Source organism: Chelonia mydas, chromosome 3, assembly GCF_015237465.2.
Source record: "Chelonia mydas isolate rCheMyd1 chromosome 3, rCheMyd1.pri.v2, whole genome shotgun sequence".
Lineage (NCBI taxonomy): Eukaryota > Metazoa > Chordata > Testudines > Cheloniidae > Chelonia > Chelonia mydas.
In genome coordinates, this window is record NC_057851.1 from 140,402,243 (window position 1) to 140,424,976 (window position 22,734).

At 39.9% G+C, this 22,734-nt stretch overlaps 1 protein-coding gene across 6 annotated transcripts in view; it reads left to right on the forward strand.

Moving 5' to 3' along the window:
- The window catches only part of CRIM1 (cysteine rich transmembrane BMP regulator 1), a 306,847-nt gene that overhangs the window by 216,949 nt on the left and 67,164 nt on the right, over positions 1 to 22,734 (forward strand). For 5 of the 6 annotated variants that reach the window (XM_037895411.2, XM_037895410.2, XM_037895409.2 and 2 more), the window contains one exon: positions 20,845 to 21,001. The exons of the other annotated variant lie outside the window; for it this stretch is intronic. In XM_037895411.2, coding sequence (XP_037751339.1) covers positions 20,845 to 21,001 — 157 coding nt within the window. The remainder of the gene's footprint in view (positions 1 to 20,844; positions 21,002 to 22,734) is intronic. 6 annotated transcript variants of the gene reach the window in all.

Sequence of the window (22,734 nt, forward strand, 5' to 3'; positions counted from 1 at the left end):
ATACACACATGAAAAAAACGAGTGTGGAAAAAATGTGGCTGTTCAGCACTTCTGCAAATTAGGCCCCAGGTTGAGCACCCAGCGAATAAAGCAACGTATAATTAGTAGCCACTTGTGAAAACTTTTGGTTAAAGTGACTTTTGCCCAGCATCACCTAGCATGTTAATGGCAAAGGCAAGGATAGAACTGAGTTCTCCTGGGTAGCAGTCACCTGCCTTTAAGTAGAAGATCATCCTCTCTTTTCCTATAGTCCCCTACCACTTTATTGACATGGTTTACAACTTCCAGACAAAATGAGGCAGGAATCCTATAAGCAGCCTAATTCATTCCATACCCTGATTAATTTCTTGAACATCATCCATCTTGAATGAATGAGGTAGGGGTATTGTAGAAAAAATAGTATCTGGTCATGTAATTAAAGACTATCATATGGATATGCACAATGGTGCTAAAATAGGTTGAACCTTAAACCTAGCATTCCGTTTTTTTGTAGGTGGTTGATTTTGCTATCTCAATAACATTATTTTAACATAGTGTTTTTAAGGGCAAAAATACATTCTGTTATGTGCAACAGTAACAATTTATCCTTGGCATGACTGGGCTTAGTGGTCACAGTGGGAACTCGGAGTCAGGAGGCCAGCTGGGTCTGGATACCAGGAGTCCAGAATCTGAGACAGGCCAGAGGGCAGACCAGGTGTCAGGAGACAGGCAGAGTCAGGAGGTCAGTCTAAGACAGGCCAGTGGGCAGGCTGGCAGTCAGGATACCAGGAAGTCAGTCAGGTAGCACAGGGGAGGCAGTCCTAACCAGGGAAAGACCAAGTTGCAGGCATGACTTCCTGTTCCTCTGCTTGGTTTAAAGAGAAGCCTTGGAGTTTCGCCCACCAGATCCCTTGACTAGAGTCCTCTGCCAAATCTGAGCTTCAAGTTCTGGTGACTGTTTACAGGTCACTGGGTGGCGGTTTGGAATGTACGGGCTCTTAAAAGTGCTGTGTCCTGGGATTCGAGACCCGTGGCCCCTGAGAATCTCAAATCTCTGAACAGCAGGGTTTGAATCCTGAATCTTTAGCACTGCAATTGAGACAACTTCCCCTGGAACGAAAGGACTAATTTCTTGAGTTGGCAGCAGGAGAAGGCAGTGTTCATCTATGGACCCAGAATCGCTGGGTTACATATGCAGGAGTAGCCCTATCTAACAGATGGCATGGCTAAGAACAAATATTTGCTAATGTTGTTAAGTGTCTGAGACTTGGATCTGCCATGTAAGATTTGGGTTCTGTTTCTGGCTTGTCTAACTTGTGAGACCTTGCTCAATGATAGAGGTTTGCGAAAGGCACAGAATTATCATCACCAATTTACTGAAGTGAGTCTAGAAATCAGGGTTTCCTGGTCCTTAGCACAATGCATGTTCTCATAATCCTAAGGGTATTTTGGCTTGCTGAAAAGTAGACGAGTCCTGGCAGAAATAGGGTACCCTTATCCTTCAGTATAAATGTCATTGGTTAACAAAGGAATTGAACCTCTGACAATTAATTATGAAAGATCATGAAAAAATGGGGAAATACCAGAATGCTGGAAAAAACATAATGAGATAAATTCTTAGAACTAGAAAAGAGTGATCCTGACAGTAAATGTATGGTAAATTTCTAAATTCAATCCCTAGTAAAATAAAATACAAATATTATCTTTAAATAAACACCTAGAGAATAATGAAAATATACACATTCCAGGATGGGTTTGTATTATGGTGAACAAATCATACCGGAGAAACTTGATCTCTTTTCTTAGTATAATTACAAAAATACCCTAAGGGGGAGGAGGAAGAACAATAGGTGGTAACACTATACTGATTTTAGTAAAGAATATATGCCTCATGAAATCAAACTAGCAAAATTCATTCAAACTGGCTTGGATGTGTGAGGATTGTCACATGGAACAAAAACTGTAAGAAGGACTACAAAAGCCAGGTTACTTGCTAGTAAATATTTCTTCAAGATATTGCCAGTACATGTCCACATTCCTGGAGCCATATGTACTATGTAAATCCCAGAACTATTTAAAGCAATTACTTATTAGGGCCATTTGCACTCAGTACACTCATGAAACATTTTATTTAAGCAGGGTTTTCAAGAGTCTCAACACTCCAACCCTCTGTTTTCATCCATGTATTGGAAATCAGTAGAGAAGGAGGAAGGGTTAGTGTGGATCTGTAGAGGCAATATATTCAGAAAATTCCGGTTACTGTTAAGTACCCTAGTTTTCTCCTTCATAAATTTGCCTCCCAGTTCCCCACCCCTGCAGATGAACCAGCAGTAGCAATCCACACCAAGAGGATGGCTGAGGAGTGCTTAATTAAAAAGGTACTGAAAACAGCTCTCTAGAAATATGATCTAGTCTCAACATCAAGAGAATAATAATGGGTAAAGATATGTAGGTAGGTGCTTGTAGCCACACTACAAATCTCAGAAATGGACACTATACAAAGGCATGCTTTAAATGCTGCCAGAGCTCTTGTTTAATTAACATTAGGACCATCTGGTATCTGAAACTTTGTCTGCAAATTAGAAGACAAAATACAAAACAAAAGCTTTTACACCTCTTGGATTTCTCTTCGAAAGACATAAGTAGCCTGGATGATTTATAAAAAGAATGGCTGTGTCTAGGTAATGGATGAGAGCCTGCTTCATATCAAAATTATGGAATAAATGTCTGTCCATGAATAAAGGGATCAGGAAAAGAAACATGGAAAGAAATGCACTATCTATAAGAAGAAATTCTGTGACCACTTCAGAATTTTAGATTGGCCAGAGCACCAAAGTGTCTGTGTGAAAAATAGTAAATGGAAGATAAGCTTATATCTAAGTTTAAGAACACATACCAGAGGAGACAGCAATTAAGAAGTCAATTCACAAGGCCAAATAATAAAACTAGGATAGAGGTTCAAGTGGAAGGTCCTTTATGGATTAAATTCCATTATGGAATTTCTGAATTAAGGTCCTTTATGGAATTCTTTGTGGACTAAATTGAATCTCCTTTAGGCCTGATTCTGAGAGTATTGAACACCCTCCCAAATCTTGTTGAATTCAGTGGAAGCTGGGCATGCTCAACACACCTTAGGGTCATGCATCGGCCATTTGTTTGAAGTTCTGTCTGACAAGCTATGATCCATTGAGGTGCCATGCCTGTGGGGGGAAAAAAGATTCCATGCTGATAACTACTGCAGCTAAAATAGCACTTGTCACATTACAGGGTTAGCTGCACTGCTGTCCCCTTTCAGGTCTCTCTGAGTGTCCCCCTGTAGGTGTTTATACCATATGCCTTTACCTATCAGTGGGCGGAATTCCACTGTTCTCCCACTCTTAGACCGGGCTCTGGGCTACAGTACCACGTGTATCAACCATTCTTGCCCTGCATGTCCAACTGAGTTTGGGCACCTGCAGTTCTTCCCTTTAGGAGGCTGACCAGTAATACAGTGATCAGACAGCCTTCTTAAAACAAAAGTATTGTTTATTTTAGCAGTGGGAACAAAGCAGATTTGAAAAGAGTAAACACTCTCCGTGTGTGTATCTTACCTAAATGTTTAGCATCCATTGATGGCAGACTAGGCTGTCCTAACTTTTCAGACACTCCTCAGCAGGGTCCTGGACCTTGGTCTAGTTCCCTTTAAATGACTACTGCCCTCTCTTGAGAGAGGGTCCCTTTTTAAATCCCTGCTACAGTTCTTTTGTTCTGTCCTCATGGGCCTTTTCCTGTCCTATTTAAAATCAGTTGTTCTTCATATGCTGGTCCCTGTGTGTATTCTACTCTGGGTACTCCTGTGCTCCATGTGCCTAAGAAGATTTTTGCTAGTAGTGTCTGGTGGTCTGCACTCTTTCCCTTCTTGTGCTTTGATCTGTGAGTGTAAGGCGCAGTTCAGATTGACCGCCTCTCCGGTTCCTTCTTACTGCTCCGTGGTCAAAGATAGAACCCTCCAGTGTCCACAGAGTTGATTCTCCTACATTGAAATGCAAGTATTATAAATTCTAAATAACATATATAAAAAAGGTCTTAGTTTAGTTTAAGTAGTTAGATTTCAGGGAACACCCACACCACATGCACACAGTCTTCCCAGTATGGGACTCCAATTATGCCTGGGACTCTGGGCATCAAGAACTGCATCTCCTGCCCTGTTTCTTCCCAGTCAGCAACAACCATCAGAGGTGCCTCTGCCTCAGAGAAGCTTATATATCTGCTAAATGTAGCATCTGTCACTCCTACCTACCCTGAACCCATCAAGTGTAGGAGGTTCAGGGTTAGGAAATACCTCATGGAACAGGCTCTGAGGTCCCAGTTGGATCTGGGCTGGGCAGATCCCTCCCCCCCATACAGCTGGCTGAGATATTGAACGCATTACCCAGCACTGCCACTTTGGATGGAGGGACAGGCAAAGGTAGAGGCAAGTACTCCTCATCTCAGGCTCACCACAAGGGCAAGAAACCCTCTCTAGGGTTTACAGAAAAATACCGCTCTATTTCCACTTCTGAGAGGGGATCTGATTTGCCCATGTGCTATTGAGGTCAAGTGACTCTTCACGCCTGGTTCAGGGAAGCTCAAAAACCCATTAAGGTTGTGGCTAAGAGACCCTCCTATTCAGCACTTTCTGTACTGAGTAAAAAGAGGCATGAGCATAGATAGAGCCCTGCTAATCCGCTTTATATCCATGGACCATTTTTGCAGATTGCAGATCAGATGCAGATAAAAATTTTGTATGTAGAGCCCTGCAAGTCTGCAGATATCCGCTTTATATCTGCAGATGCAGATATCAATGGGTCATTTTGCAGATCAGATGCAGATACAAATTTTGTTTCCATGTAGGGTTCTGAGCATAGACTGATATGACCATTAGTAACGGCAAAGAACTGACCACCATCCATACATCATCAGCACTGACACGCACTTGTGAGCTGACACCAAAAGTTCAAAGGGAGTAGACACTTTGTGGTGATGATTACACAGCTTTGGAGAACATCAACATCTTTTCAGATCTGAATCTGAGCTGTCTGTCAGAACTGATTCTTACAAGGAAGATCGTGATGCTATCAGTCCATGAGCTTTATGAAAGAAGCTGGTCTGCTATTCCCTCTTGTGGTTGGGATATTTCCTCAATGGTTTTGACAGCACTGTCTTTGGCGATGGAAGCCCACATTTTCTTCGGCAGTTCTGCTATGGGAAAAGGACAGTGTCACAGGGTGGGCTGTTGCTGCATCCACCTCCAACCATGTGCTGCCATGCCATACTTAGTTACGGGGTTTATTCTTTTAAGGCACTGGTTAACAAACAGAAGGCAGTCTTAAGTCAAAACCTGGCCCCCAGGCTTTAGGGCCACCCCTCCCAAGGGTCTCCGGCTTCTGGCAACTTTCTTGCCTCCTCCAGCTCTGCTCCCCTCTTGGAACTGCAGCTGTGGGATTGCTTCCTTGATTCCCTGGCCCCATTGGCTCCAGGGACTCACCACAGGACTTAACTCCCCTCCAGTGTGGCCTTTGCTGCTCAGGACTCAGCCTGCCTCAGTCCTTCCTCCCCCTAGCTGCCTAATAGCAGCCCTTTATAGGCCCAGGTATAGCCAAGTCCACTGTAATTAGCTGGATTGAGCCCAGCTGCTCCAGTCCAGGAGAGCTGGGCTCAAGCTGTTCAGAGACCAGCTACCCTGTGGCACTCATCACCTTCTCCAAGAGACATCAACCATGATGGGTCTCAGGAGATTCTAGAACCTCTGACACAACCTGTGTAAGATGGGGTATCCTCTTTAGAACTGATGGTAATCTATGCCTTGGAGTCCACTTCAACCCATGCTGGATCCTTCTCCATACTATCCGCTTTGGTTACACTATAAAGTTCCTCTTCCTTCACCCTCCAAAAGCCCTTTCCCCATCCCCTCATGAGATGATACTTTATAGGAGGCAGACTTGCTACTTCTAAGGAGAGTCATAGAGCCAATACCATCTCAACATTGATGAAACGGATTTTATTCCAAATATTTTCTAATCCCCAAGAAGAAAGGAGGATGGAGACCCATATTAGATCTCCAGTACCCTCAGTACCTTTATCAAGTGTGACTTCCTGCATAAACAACACAGGCCATAAGACTTCCATGAATTAATTCCTGCTTCAATTCCAATAGATGTGGGTGAACTAGAGCATATCTCTTAGGGGGGAGAAATCTGTCACAGCTGTCATCAAGCTCCCCCTGCTGGACACTCACCAGGCTGCTGTGTTTGGAGTCCACATGTTAGATCCATGTACTTTTAAGCTTTCCTGAGCCTGGATCTCTAGGCGCACACTCTTAGTGCAGATTCTTTTTCTAGAACCCACTTCTGAGACTGCTGTGGTCCAACTGCCTAGGTCCTGTGACTAGAGTCCACTCTCTCCACCCCCTCCTAGTTGCTTAAGCACATCCTTCAGATTTCCAACCTTGTGGGCACTCTTGTTGACAATTAACTTCTTCAGGGACATGTGATAGTTGAAGTAAACAGACACAGGTTTTACAAAGGTTTCTAACACAATTACTCTTTACTTTAAACAGCACAAGAGATATGTAGATCTAGGTTTAAAAAAACCCACCTATATGCTCTTTCCTGTCTGTTTCCTCATTACTCTTGAGCATTATTTGTGATTTCATTAGTTTTCTAAGGCATTCAGGATCCCCTCCAGAACATGGAATGTCTCACTCTGACCACTGCAGGCAGATTCCTTCAGTCTCTGTTGGTCCTACAGTCAAAAAGGTCCCCTCTGCTATGAAAGCATGCCCCTTTGTTCTCTCTCCTATCCCCAAAGCATCCTTTTTTTTCTTTTCGTTTTTTTTAAACGAGTCCCATTGACAACAAGTTATTGTTTCCTTGTCCTGTTTCTGGGGAAATTCTATTCAATCAAACTATAGCCCCTGCAGAGAAGCTGAAGAAAACTAGTTCTCCTATGGCTTCAGCCAACCCATTGTCCTAAATAATTCCCATTTGAATGGGAGCTATTCAGGTTAACTATTTGTTTTGTTCCATTTCTTCTTCCATAAAGGGTGTGTGATACATGATTGTGTCCTTGTCAGCCCATGGCTGACTTACTACATAACTGAGGGTTACAAATGTACATAGAATTCATAATCTCAAAGAGAATTCATAAATTTTACATATACAGTATAGGTGTAGCTGTGTTGGTTCCAGGATATTAGAGAGACAAGGTGGGTGAAGTAACTTCTGTTGGTGAGAGATGCACATGTCAGAAGTTGGTCCAATAAAAGATATTACCTCACCCAACTTGTCTCTCTAAGTTGTACATAGACAGATCCCTCAAATCATCACAACATCCAATCCTGATTTAAAGATTTCCAGTGATGACGAATCCACCACAACCTTTGGTAACTTGTGCCAACTGTGAATTACCCTCACAGTTGAAAATTTTCACCCTATTTCTAGTCTAAATGTGTTTAGCTTCAGCTTCCAGCCCTTGGATCTTGTTGTATCTTTGTCTGCTAGATTGAAGAGCCCTCTTACCAGATTTCTGTTCCCCATGAAAGTACTTACGGACCGTGATCAAGTCACCCTTTAGTCTCATGGATAGTCTAAGTAGACTGAGCCCCTGCTGTCTGTTGCTATAAGACTTGTTTTTCAATCTTTTATTCATTCTTCTGGCTCTTCTCTGAACCCTCTCTAATTTATCAATATTCTTCTTGAATTGTGGACACCATAACCGGATGCAATATTCCGATAGCGGTTATACAATGCCAAATACAGAGATAATATAACCTTCCTACTCCTCTTTGATATTTTCCTGTTTTCATGACAAGGATCAGATTACCCCTTTTTGCCAGAGTCTAACACTGGAGGCTTATACTCAGCTGATTATCCACCGTGACCCTGTGGTCTTTTTCAGAATCACTGCTTCCCAGGATAGTCCTCCATCCTGTAAGTATGTCCTACGTTCTTTGTTCTTTGATGTTTGACCTTACATTTGGCTGTAATGAAACACATATATGCTTCCTTGCACCCAGCTTACCAAGTGATCCAAATTGTTCTGTATCAGTAACCTGTCCTCTTCATTATTCACCACTCCCCCAGTCTTTGTATCATCTGCAAATTTTATCAGTAAATTGTGTAGCGCCAAGGACTGAACCCTGCAGGACCTTCTAGAAACACAGTTGCTCAATGATGATTCCCCATGTAGAGTATGATTTTGAGATGATCAAGTAGCCAATTTTAACCCATTTAATGCATGCTGTGTGGATTTTGTATCGTTTTAGTGTCTTAATCAAAATGTTGTGTGGTACCAAGTCAAATGCTTACAGAAGTCTAAGTATATTACATTAACACTATTACCTTTATCAACCAAACTTGTAATCTTGTCCAAAAAAGGTATCATTAGTTTGACCAGATTTATTTTCCATAAACCCATGATGATTGTCATTAGTTATATTACCCTCCTTTAATTTTTTATTAATCAAATTCCTTATCAGCCATTCCTTTATTTTTTCTGGGATTGATGTCAGACTGACAGCCCTATAATTATTTGATTCATTCAGTTTACCCTTTTTAAATAGTGGCACAATATTAGGCCTCTTCGAGTCCTCTGGAACTTCCCCAGTGTTTCAAGATTTGCTGAAAATCAACATTAATCTTTTAATAACACCATGCCTAGTCAATATTTAGAAGCTTCTATAAACACTGGTTTCCTTACTCAGGTTGAAAAAGGCTAACACTGGCCTTGTAACTATTATTTAATTAATTTGATTTCACTCCTTATGATCTAGAAGCCACGTCTGTCCAGCATTGGCATGTTCTAAAGGCAACTGTTGTAGCTGTCAGACTAGGTATAAATTTGTCCTTGAAGTATGTTATATCCAAGGCTCCCTATAAGGATTTTTTGAAAAATATTCTGGTTTTATCATTTCTTGTACTGCTTGTGTTTTAGTCAGTCCCAGCTGTATTCCAGCTGCTGCTAACGTTTGTCATAATTACATCAGCTCCTGTTTAGCAAATGAGCTTCAGTTATATTGATGCATTTTTCTTAATTCTCCAACAGCCTGTGATATGGTCTTTCTAAGACTTAGCCACATCATCGCATTGTTAATGTAGACTCTGACTCTGTCTCTTTCCATCATCCTTTATGAAACATTTCTAGACCAGAACTTTTTCCAATATGGAAGCCAAAGTATGTGTTACTTGTGGAAGTGGGCCCAGGTAGTGAAATTTGGATATGAAACCATATTCAATTCCACACTTTTCAAAGTTCAGGCATATTCATATTCATGGTTCTAGTATGCCCATTACATCAACAGTATTACAAAGTTTGGATCTGGGTCCCCACTTTCCCAAAGTTAAGGGGGATTCAAGCTCAGTGTTTTGGTTCAGGCCAATCTGAAGTTGAATGTACGCATTTTTTTTATTTTTGTTACTTAATTGTGTGTGTCTAAATTCATCTGATTAATCCAGTTTTCTAAAATATTGTGCCTCATATCTCATTATTTTTCTCAGTAATGCTCCTACATTATATTCTCACTGTGTTCTTTGGTATCCACGCACATTCTGAGTGTCCTGATACCTTTATTACACATGCTATTGAATTCACCCAGTCTGTGGGCTACATTTGGCTATTACTTTAGTTCACCACTATCATTCTTATAGACTAACAAACGTATTGGAGCATAAGCTTTTGTGGGTGAATATCCACTTCGTCGGATGCGTATAGTGGAAATTTCCAGAGGCAGGTTTAAATATGCAAGCAAGAATCAGGCTAGGAATAACGAGGTTAGTTCAATCAGGGAGGATGAGGCCCGCTTCTAGCAGTTGAGGTGTGAACCAAGGGAGGAGAAACTGCTTTTGTAGTTGGCTAGCCATTCACAGTCTTTGTTTAATCCTGAGCTGATGGTGTCAAATTTGCAAATGAACTGAATCTCAGCAGTTACCCACATGAGGAAATAAGGAAACAGATCAACAGAGCCAGACGTGTACCCAGGAGCCTCCTGCTGCAAGACAAACCCAAGAAAGAAACCAACAGAACTCCACTGGCCATCACATACAGTCCTCAGCTAAAACCTCTCCAATGCATCATCACTGATCTACAACCCATCCTGGACAACGAGCCCGCACTTTCACAGGCCTTGGTAGGCAGGCCAGTCCTCGCCCACAGACAACCCACCAACTTGAAGCATATTCTCACCAGCAACTACAGACCAGACCATAGTAACTCTAACGCAGGAACCAATCCATGCAACAAACCTCGATGCCAACTCTGCCCACGTATCTTTACCAGGGACACCATCACAAGACCTAACCAGATCAGCCACACCATCACCGGTTCATCCACCTGCACTTCCACCAATGTAATCTATGCCATCGTGTGCCAGCAATGCCCCTCTGCCATGTACGTCAGCCAAACTGGACAGTCCCTATGTAAAAGGATAAATGGACACACATCAGATATTAGGAATGGCAATATACAAAAACCTGTAGGAGAACACTTCAACCTCCCTGGACACACAATAGCAGATTTAAAGGTAGCTGTCCTGCAGCAAAAGTACTTCAGGCCCAGACTTCAAAGAGAAACTGCTGCGCTTCAGTTCATTTGCAAATTTGACACCATCAGCTCAGGATTAAACAAAGACTGTGAATGGCAAGCCAACTACAAAAGCAGTTTCTCCTCCCTTGGTGTTCACACCTCAACTGCTAGAAAAGGGCCTCATCCTCCCTGATTGAACTAACCTCATTATCCCTAGCCTGATTCTTGCTTGCATATTTATACCTGCCTCTGGAAATTTCCACTACATGCATCCGACGAAGTGGGTATTCACCCACGAAAGCTTATGCTCCAATACGTCTGTTAGTCTATAAGGTGCCACAGGACTCTTTGCCACTTTTACAGATCCAGACTAACACGGCTACCCCTCTGATACTTGACACTATCATTCTGTTTCACATTTCCCTTAACTCTTGTCTCCAGGGCACCTGCACTCTACTTAGGGCATGCGTTAACAATGAATCATGTCTTTCAGTTAAATGGTATATGTACCCCCTGAATGTGTCAGGAAATTTTTTGCTTTTCCCAGGCTGCAATTGCTGCTGCTTATCTAGTCTGTTTTGGTTTTGGACCACTTTGGTATTTCACTGTTTTAAAAATAAATCTAATCATCCCCAGCTTTTCACTGGTCTTCTCTCCCAGAAAAGACTATTTACTGTAAGAGCTATTTAAAAAATAGTTTGTCTTTACCATTATGCTGTATCCTCCTTAATCTGCATGTTACCTGCATCTCAATCAGTTCTTCATAGGCTTTCATCACCTCTTTTTTTCATAAGTGTTGTCTTCTGCTTCAGCTCTTTCAAAATCTTCCATGTCATCAGTATTGATTTTGCTCCTGTGAGCAGTACTGTCTGTTTCTAAATGCTAATTTTTTTTAGTCTTAACTTGTTTTGCACTTCAGTATGCTGTGCTATCATTCTATCCATTGCCCCTATTAAACCTCACAGCTGTGTCCGTATCTTCCTTTGGCATTCAAATCTTAGTGTCCTTTAAACACCTCTCCTGATAAGCACACCATTGCAAAGTGATTTTTCTTTTACCTTTTGCACAGTTTTTACCATATGATGAAAAATTTGTATGATATTTCCCACCAAAAAGGTTGCACTTTGTCCCAATTTCACTCTTCTTGATTAGTTATTTCCTGAACACACATTTCACTTTCTGCTTCTAGGGCACAAGCCCAAATTCTGCCCTATGTTACATTAATGCAGCCCCATTTATGTCAGTGGGTTATATGGCTGTAGTTGTGGGCTGAATTTATCTGCCGTCTTACTATTTCAGTCTTTGTCCTTGATTTTGCAGGATATTCCTCAAATGTTACTCTGTGCTTTTCACTTGCTCTCTAGCTTCTCAGTTTCTTGTATTGCCTTCCAGGGCTAGCTGTGCTTTTCAGAATGCCAAATTCTGCAATCTTCATTTATAATGAAAAAACAATGAGGAGTCCTTGTGGCACCTTAGTGACTAACGAATTTATTTGGGCATAAGCTTTCTTGGGCTAGAACCCACTTCATCAGATGCATGGAGTGGAAAATACAGGAGCAGGTATAAATACATGAAAAGATGTGAATTGCCTTACCAACTGTGCAGGTATAAATACTTGAAAAGATGTGAATTGCCTTACCAAGTGTGAGGTTAGTCTAACGAGACTAACACACTTGGTAAGGCAATTCACATCTTTTCATGTATTTATACCTGCTCCTGTATTTTCCACTCCATGCATCTGATGAAGTGGGTTCTAGCCCACGAAAGCTTATGCCCAAATACATTTGTTAGTCACTAAGGTGCCACAAGGACTCCTCATTGTTTTTGCTGATACAGACTAACACGGCTACCACTCTGAAACCTGTCACCGTTTATAATGAGTTCACTGTGACTGCTTACCATGAGTAAGGATTACATGGGCAGCCCTGAGTAAGCACTTTTGTACCTTGTTGATGCTATGGATCACCTACTCTCTTATAAAAGAGGTTTGTGTGATCACATACTTGCAAAATAATACTTTTAATCTCAAATCTATAATAGAATTGTCAGTGACATAAATGGGCTGCTGTACTCAATAACGAAACACATGGCCCGCATGTACTGTATATCCGATACCTTTTCATTTAGAGAACACTATGGAACAAAATTGATTTTGATGCCTAAACTATCCAGTTTTTTCATTAACAGTTCAAATACATTGTACTTTCAATTGCTTGAACCACTGCCATCATTAACATGGCAACTTTTTGCTCATCTGTGGTTTTTTTAGTTTGTTTTGGTTTGGAGGTTTTTTGTGCTCATTGACTTTTAAGTGGAGTAAAAAGTCTATCTCAATATTTACCATTTGCTATCCATGTTTCCTGTAATTTTCAGAGCTTTTAGGGTTTTAATTACTTCTACTGTGCTCTGCTTTTTGCTCTTCTGTTGATTGTTTGCATGGGATTGCTCTCATACAAACACACTCTTGCAACACATGTGTAGTCAGTGCTGTTAGACATTGAGCTATGGGAATATGTAGAACATTCCTTTTGCTGAGTGAAATACACTTTTTGAGCTAACCCAGAAGACTTATTAGTTCAAAGCCACAGTCAAGGCCAGATTTCTCATAAGAGCTACTTTTGGGTGTACAGGTGCGAGCAGATTCTTTAGCAACATTCTATCTGAATCAGAGGAAGGTAGAGACCAGTGCACCTGCCTGGAGGTGCTTTCCTTGCACCAATGGTATCTCTGTCATTAAGTTTGCCATTCAACCATTAGGGGGGTAATCATTTTACCGGAGCACAGATTCATCACAGGAATCAGAATTAAAGCTAGTAGTCAATATTGCATTTAGAAGAAGACTATCATCCAGACATATAGGTATGCCTACAGACTCAAAGATGATCTGCCACTACAGCAAGGCATTTGTTAAATAATTTTGGTGCTGTGGCTTTGACTGGAATGGAAAATTAGTGATTTGAAATAAACAAAAAGGGTATTTCATTTATAAAAGCAGGAAATTAGCGGTATGAATGCTTGCTTTTGAAGAAACTGCTGGAAATGTAACAAAAAAGAAGCTGAGAGCTGGAATCATTACAAAGGAAATATTTAATTTAAGGAATGTTACTCAGATCTTTATTATTGTAAATCAGAAATAACACATTGCACACTTATGGGTTTCCTCATGCAATTTGTGCATCTACATGCATCAATTTATAAGGCTATTCTCAGAATAATGTATTCAGTCAGAGAGCTGGGAAGATGTTGTGTGTGAAAATCATTGGGATCAAATCCATTGTCTTTTTGGGCATCAGATGTTTGTTAGGGGATATTTTACCTAAAATTACAAAGTTAATTCCTGAATATCATGCTGTTAGAAAATGTAAATATTTTGAAATTCAGATTTTAAATATTTATTCAAAAACATAATCCTTTATTGTAGTGTACAATAAAACATTTAAAACTTGTTCCAACCTTTTCTTTTCCCTTACACACAAAGTATGTTTAATAAAAATGCTGATTTACAAAAATTTGACTAATGGGAGTGTTTGAAATACATAGAGTTCTCAGAAGGTTTTTCCATAGATTTTAATTTATCTATTTCAGTATTTTCAATCAATAATATCATTCCTGTCAGTATGAAAGCCTTTTGATGACCTGATTTATGTTAATATTAAATGGCAGTTCAATAACAATTATTGAATTGCTGATTAATATTGACTGAGCCCTTACCTTAAGTGGTGTTGGAACGTCCCAAACTTTTCTGCACTGATGACTTCTATGCGAGGTCAGGATATCTAGGCCACTGGGCAAATATGGAAATAACCCAGGAAGGTTTGAGTTCAGCACATAAAAGCATATACTCATTGTTTAGAAAGCGATCAGATTTGTGGACAGGGTAGTTTGAGATCTGTGTGGATTCCTCTGATCTCTTGGAGGCCCTAGCAATTTGGTGTGATGCCTGTGTATGGTATAGAGACAGCATTAGTAATTTTGGTGGTGAACTTTTTAGTGATGGACAATGGTCACGTGTCCATATTATTTTTGTTAAATACATCAACGATGTTTGATATAGCTCAGCATGAGGCGTTTTAGGTACTGTTATAAGATATGATAATGATGGACAGGGCTGATCCTTCCATGGCTCTATTTCTTAGAGGCAACTGGGTAGCTGCTCACCCATCACAATGGCCCTCTGATGCAGGAGGTATCCCTTACATCTTTTTCATTTTGCCACTCCTCTTGTTCAAAATGTATATTAGTTTGTTACAGGCAGTTAGGCATTTTTTACTACAGCGTTGTCCACATTCTGATGGAATTGGACTATATGTTTCCTGTATATCAAATTGCAACATTGTTTTTCTTGCTTTCCCAATGTTTGACTAAGATATAGGATCTTAACTTTTCGAGACTGAATCTTGAAAAGATTGAGACGATGGTTGGCATGGAAAGCAACTTGAGGAAATGGTAATGGCTGTGACTTCCCTCAATTAATGGATTCATAAGCAGCTTGGGGTATTTTTGAAGCCCTGATCACTCTTTGATTCTCAGGTTACAGCAGTGGCTCATGCCATTACTTTTTGTTTTTATCTACAATATCTAGGAGAAGGTGGCCTTTCTATGATAATGTGGAGTTCACTGCAGTCAATCACACTATTTTAATTTTCATGTCTGGAGTACTGCAGTGTTCTCTGCTTCTTTGCATCTTTGAAGACCTTTGGAAGCCTCAGCTAGTACAGAATGTGGTAGCTCACCTGTTAGTTCAAGTTTGGAATAAGTGCATTACACCCATGTTCTGCAGAGTGCACTGATTTCCTATCTGCTTTCAGATGACATCTGTTCTAATATATACAGCCATACATGGTTTCTGATCCAGCTAGCTTAAAAGCTGCTGCTTTCTCTTGGTACTACCATAATGGCTGAGGTCAAATGAGGCACTTTTGCAGACCATCCTTAGATGTGCACTTTTAGGGATAGTAGAGTATTTATAGTGGAGAGTCGTTGGCTGTGGTTCTTGCTCCTTCTGCTCTTTGCCAGAGCTCATCGTCACTTATCTGCAGAGCATGGCAGATAGGACAACTTTCTAGTAAAGTATATACATATATTTGTATGAACAATAATAGTAAATGGGCAATATAAACATAATAAATGTCTTAAAAGAGCTACATAGTGTACAAATTCATTGAGTAATCAATTAGTAGTAATATCAAATAGCACTTACAAATGAAAAGCCTTTCAATAATAAATCACCACTAAAATTATTAACTAAGAAAATCTGCACTGTCTTGACACTGGATCTTCCAGTCTATACATCAGATGGCATATAATATGTTTTTAGATTATAAACTTATTGGGGCAGGATGTTGTCATCCTCTGTGTATGTTACTGCGTTGAGTACGTTGATGATGCTGTACAAAATAGTATAATAGACATCTCTACTAGCATGTGCTGAGTTAAGATATAAAATGCTAATCTAACACTGCTGTCTAAAAGTGATACAATGAACTAATCAAAGCAAAACATAAGAAGGAAATTGTTTGCGCATCTCCAGTCCCAAATCATGGCTGAGGTTAAGCATAATGGTGTCTTAGTTCCTGATTCAAAGCTTATTGATGTTAATGGAGGCTCCAAGAAAGAATTCTTTTGCCCTCCTTCACCACATTTCATGGAAGATCTGCAGTATGTTTAAAAAAATTAAAAGTAACAGTGAAAAAATAAAATAATAAATGACATCCTTAAAAGATGACTGGGATAATATGTTTGAATAAATTAAGAAAGTGTACAAACCACAATATTGTATTTTCTTTCTGCTTCCGTTTCTTTGTTCCTCTCTCTCTTTTTTTTTTCCTCCCACATTCTTTTTGGCTATATATTCCATTTTCTTTCTCATGTGTCAATTTCAAATTTCTCATGCTTACCCTAGGCTCACTCCCTGCCTCCTTATTCCTGCCAAGACAGGTTTGGGGCTCAAAAATTGATTTACAAGATGCTTATGTTCACATGTGAATCAGATCTTCCCATCCAAAATATCTACAGTTTGTGATGGGAGGAGATCAATACCAATTCAAGGTCCTCTTTTGGACTCTCTATGGTAGATGGAGTATTCACAAACTGTTTTTGAGCAGTAGCAACATATATGAGATGTCCTAATATCTATGTACCCTTACTTGAACAATTGGCTTATCACGGTGTCCTTACAGGAGGACCTAGCAAAAGCTACATCACAGGTATGTACCTTGTTCCAAACACTGAGGTTCAAGAAACCAGGTCAAGTATTGTATTGGGGCAGTTCTGCATTCTCAGAAAGGCAGAGCTTTTCTTCCAGAAGAGAGGCATTTCAAAATCTTTACAGCAATAGCAATAATACAGGAGAACTTTTGTCAAGCAGTGATGTTTTTCCTCAAGTTGATGGGCTTTATAGCGTCAGCCACGCAATTTAACTCTGTACAAATCTCTTAAGATGAGGCCTCTACAACATTGGTTAGCAAGATGCTGTATTCCAAATACAGACCGCATGTTTATGACATTGACACTACAGAGATGCCTTCCTGTCACTCAGATGGTGGACTCAATGTTGCGATGCCCTCAAAGGGATTGCATTCAACCCCTAGCTGCGTCAGCTACAGTCACCTCCAGTGCTTCCAGTTGAGGCTTATTAAACGAATCTAAAAGTGACTGGCATTCCAGGGAGAAAAAATTGCTATCAACATTTTAAAATTTAGAGCATTATATTGGGCTCATAAGTACTTTCTCGCTCATCTGCATGGCAGCGTGGTTCAGGTAACGCCTTAGAATATTACAGCAGTATTTTACATGAAGAAGTGGATGGGGGTTGTGGAGAGAGACATGTTATAGCCACCTGTGCAGAGACTGTAGCTCTATAGGAGTGGTGCACAGTACACCAATTTTTATCCTGTAACTCTCCATCTTGCTGACAAGGACAATATGCGGGCAGATCAGCTGAGTAGAGACTTATATGATCAGCACAAGGGATCTCTCAAGAATTTAGTAGTAAACATCATCATCTTTCTATGAGTGTATCCAGAGGGAGACCTATTTTCAACAAGACACAACTCCAAAGGTTTTATTCCAGAGCAAAAGCAGACAACCAGTCTATCTCAGCAGTACTTCTTCAGGGCTGGTGGTAGGGATATCCTCTATGCATTCCACACAATTCGTCTAATGCAGGAAGTTCTCAGGAAAATCAAGCAAGACAAAGCCAGGGTTATTCTAATAGCCCTGGCCTGGACAAGACAATAGTGGTTTTGGATCTCCTGCAACTATCATAAGGGATTTCTGTCTTTGCCTGCAATTCCAGAGCTGTTGACCAGAAGAGAGGTTAGATTTGCTATCCAGACCCAGATTCTTTCCATTTAACACCGTGGGCCACAGGACTTGGGAAAATCTGGAACTGTTCAGAAACAGTACAGGAGATATAGTTGTCCTCCAGGAAACAGTCAACTCACCTATGTTGTCATAAATGGAAAAGGTCCTCTTTTTGGAGAACCAGCTATAACAGAAATCCATTTTCAGCTTCTGTTCAATCCATACTGGAGTACTGTATTTCAAATCCTTGGGGCTCTCCATGTCATTGGTAAAAGTATATCTCACAGCCATCTCTGCTCATCACAGCTTAATTGAGAAAAAGACTATATTTAGCCATGATACAGTAAAAAAGTTCTTGAATGAATGTCTACCCTGTGGTTAGAGAACCTCACCTGCATGGTCTAGTGCTTATTCATGTTCTAGTCCTTATTCAGCTCATGAATCCTCCCTTCAAACCCATGGGAGAATGTTCCCTATTTCAGCTCTCAATTGAGACAGCCTTTTCTATACCAATTATATCCTCTAGAAAACTGAGCAAGCTATAGGCTGTCATGGCTGGACTCTGCCTCTCTCCCCTTCTTCCCCTCCCTCCCCCTCAAAAGTTATTCACAAAGATAAAGTGATCCTTTAGCCAACCTGAAATTTCTCTCAAAGGTGGCAACAGAGTTCAATCTTAACTTACCAATATCTTTCCCTAGGCCTCACTGTCACTCAGTGGAGGTTAAGCAACACTACTCAGATGCTAAGAGAGCATTAATCTTCTATTTGAGTATGGCTAAGGAATACAAAAAATCACCTAAACTGTTTGTCTCTTATAGGGAAAAGAGTAAAGCTCGGGCAGTCACATGCCAGTGCCTTTCTAAGTGTCTGATTCTCTACTGAAGAGTGTTTATGAACACACACCTGTGCCTCTTCCAGAAGGGCTTAGAACACACTCAAAGTGAAGACCACTTCCCTGGCCTGCCTGAGGGCTTGTCTACACAGCAAGTTACCGCGTGGCAAGCCAGGATGTGACTCTACAATGCTTCAGTTTGCCGCACAGTAACTTCCTATGTGAATACTGCTACAGTGCAGTGAAAATTTTCAGATCATGGAGGCTGTACTCCAGGATTTTCACTGTGCGGTAACAGTGTCCACATGATGAGTTATTGCTCAGCAAGTTGGGGTGCTGTAGGTACAACCCCTGCTTGCCACTCAGTGATTTGCCATGCAGACAAGCCTTCATTTGTCTTCCCATATTCAAACTCTGTAGAACTGCCATTTAGAGCTCAATTTTTTCACAAAATATTGCTGTTTACATCTGGAATCTAAATCTGATAAACAATTTAGTAAAGTAGCATTACAGTATCTATTTAGCTAGGTTTTTTTGGTCCCACAATCCAGAGGGAGACGTGCTGATTGCCCAACTCCCAAGTGGGAATATGCAGAGGACTCGCAAAGAAAAAATTAAGGTTACTCACCTGTAATCAGAGTTCTTCACCTGTAACCAGAGTTCTTCACGATTACCTCTGCACATTCATATTTCCCATCCTCCTTCCCCTCTTCCTTAGAGTCCTAATTTCAGTTTTGCCTTTGAAGACATGGTGAAAGGAACTCATCTGGCTGGCAAACCACACTCCCTTTTTATAACCCCATCCTCTGAATGAGGAATAGGTGACACAAGAGCTCTGCAACAGGCACTGCTACTAGAAAGTTGTACTGGTCCAAGCTGCACAATTCATGTATTCCAAGAGTGTGAATGTGCAGAGGTTGTCTTGAAGAACTTCAGTGTAGGTGAGTAACCTTCATTTCTGTTCTCTTTGTGTATGTCTGCATTGACTTGCCATCTGGTCCATTCTTCTCTTTCTGATTCCTCTCTTCCTATATTTCTCTTGTCCTCTTTTTCATTATTGCTTTCTCTGTGGCTAGTCATTTCCCAGGTCTCTTCCTCTGTTTTACCCTCTCTAAATTAATGAATATTGTGCATTCCTGTTTTCTCACACACACACCCCCAACCAATATATAAAATGTACATTTCACCATTATGCCACACTTTTAAGTGTTAGGAAATTAGTAAAGGATGTGCTATTCTCCATACCATGGAATCATGCCTAAAAATATATAACAGCACAGAAAAGGAAAACTGATTATATATGGATTCATACACCTGATGGCTTGGCAAAGTCTTAGTGTTTTAAACTGTTTTTCCCCCCATGAAGAAAAGCAAACTTGTTATTCTCAAAATAATAAAGGTTTGCTGAAAGTGAACATAAAAGTCACACCCTCTTCCTGACATCACTACACTAGATGTAATCAGATTCCTCCAATCCGCTATCTTTTTTTTTATTGCTCCCACAAGAGGCTATTTAATCATGCTATTGGACTCCATCTTCAAGCTCTTTTACTGTGACTTAATCCAACAGGTGTATTTAAGATTAAGTCACCTCTTTGGCACTGTAGTAATGTGCTTTTAGTAGGGAGGTCTTAATACTCAAACAGGTGACAGTCAACAGTGTAAATAACAAATGGAGATCCTTAATAAATAATAGCTCATCCAATTTTATTTTGGATTAATACTGTTCAAAATAAAATACATTATACTGCACATAAATCTGTTAAACAAAAATAAAACATAGACGGTATGTGGTATTACTGACTTTTTGTGGACATGAATTTAATGTGGCATGACTCATGAATGTTGGACTCAGTTGGAATGTTTACCTCTCCCTAGCAACTCCTTAAATATAAGGTGCCTACTCCCAAGTTTTTGTTTGGAACCAATAATTATTTAAAAAACACTCACTCACTATGGTATGCTGTAATACAGGTCCAAAACACGGTAGTAACACTGATGCAAACTGCAGTGTTTGGGGTCATAACTATAGAATTGTAGAGGAATATTAGGGCAGTCGAGGTAAAAATGTTAGTAGTCTTAACAGTTAAACCAGTAAAAAGTCAAAAGGAGGAATGTATATAGATACATTTTTTCTGATATGAACAACAAATTTTCATTTTGTGCTAAGCTGCATGTGTTCTTCACAGGAGAGGAGCTGTGTACTGGCCTCATATCAGGGTGTTCCTTGGACTGTTCCTTCGGTTTCCAGACTGATGTCCACAACTGTGAGATCTGTCAGTGCCGTCCAAGGCCTAAGAAATGCAAACCCATAGTATGTGACAAGTACTGTCCATTTGGATACTTGTACGTATTTTTATTCTGAAAGCATATTTATCATAATCCATGTGCATATAAAATATGCAAAATCCATGAATATTTATTTATATGTGTTTATGTTCTTTATGAAAAATGGGAGGTATGCAGAGAGGCAGGAATGTACTTATTTGATAAGTGTATGGTATTCCTCAAACAGACTTGGACGAAGTTGAGAAAATGGATTTTGATCACCAGACCAAAAGAAAATTCAAATAATCAAAATAATGACTAACAAAATTATAAAAGCAGAAAAGTATCTTTTAAAATAGTTTTAAACAGTCTTTGAGAGAAAATTTAAAGTACTGCATAAAATTTACCGTTCATGTTGCTTTTTAAAAATTTTATGCACTAACATTTCTGATATCCCCTCCATCTTGTAACTTGCTTCTTTTACTCAGTTGATCCCGTTGTATTCGGAGTTGATCTTTTTATTATGACATAACAGTAGCTTACCTGAGCAATCATCTGCTCTAGTCTTCCATTTCTTTTCTGCCAGTTATCTCCTGTGGAACACTAATGGAAAGTCAGTCTGTCTTCTGTCATAGGTGTCAGTGACACTTAGAAACACTTATAATGTTATCAGACACCCTCTTCCTTAAAAAGAAGTAATGGTGGGTATATTTTTTTTCATCAGGAAAAAGGGATCGTGCAGCAAATAGGGCAATTATTTTGTCATAAGTGGAGATTTCTTTAGAATCCGTAGATATGCAGACATTCGGTGTCCTCAGTGAAGGTTTAACCAACGTGCTCCAGCCCTTCAAAAAAGACATAACACCAATTTATAGGAACCAACATAAATTTCACCTTCTCCCTTGCTTAAAGTTGGTAGTTTTAACCCACAATATCTAACCTTCAGATACCGTACTTAGCTAACTCCACTACTGTTACTGCCCTTGGCAGTTTATACTTGCATTTCTTTAGTTCCTGACTTATTCCTTTTTTCTCCTTTTACTGAATTTGGCACTGTATAATCTCTTAATAATCTTATACACTGCACTATAGTTCCTTCTTATTTCATATTTTCTTTAATCTTTTTGAATAATCAAAATATGGTGCAGCCTAAATCATCCAAACATTTGAGACACATCACAGACTTTAAGAAAAATGGAGATCCAGCTCTGTCATGATCTGACAGCAGAGAATTTAACTAATGCTAGAATTGTAGAGGGGGTGGGAGGGTGTACAAATGAGTGGGTCAAACTCACAATACTTAGTGCTGTCAGATGAAAAATCTGGAGCAGAAAACCCTCCTGCCTCCTTTTTTTTAAATATATATTATGGGCTTGCTTCTCCCACTCCCTAATTCAGCCATTGAGTTGTATTGTACTTATGTGAATGTATCAGTGGAGTTGCCCTCTTTTATTGTTTATATAGCACTATGCAGGTACATAGTGCTGTACAAATGGTGAAATACGATAAACATAAAACAGATCCCTGCCCTGAGGACCATGCATTGTAAAAGCACAGGAAGTACAATATTTTATAATATTGGGGGGGACTCCTAAAGCCTCCACAAAATAGTGAATGTGCGTTTAAAACAGTATTTATTTTATTTCTTTGGATTTCTAATCACACTAAAAAAGGATGCCTTTCCATGTGCTTTACGTCCTCCCTGACAGGATTTAAAAGTATCAACATAAAAAACCACTCCAGTATAATTAATGTGCAGCAGTACCATTTAATATAACCCATAAAGCATTGCTTTAAAATGTTATTGGATT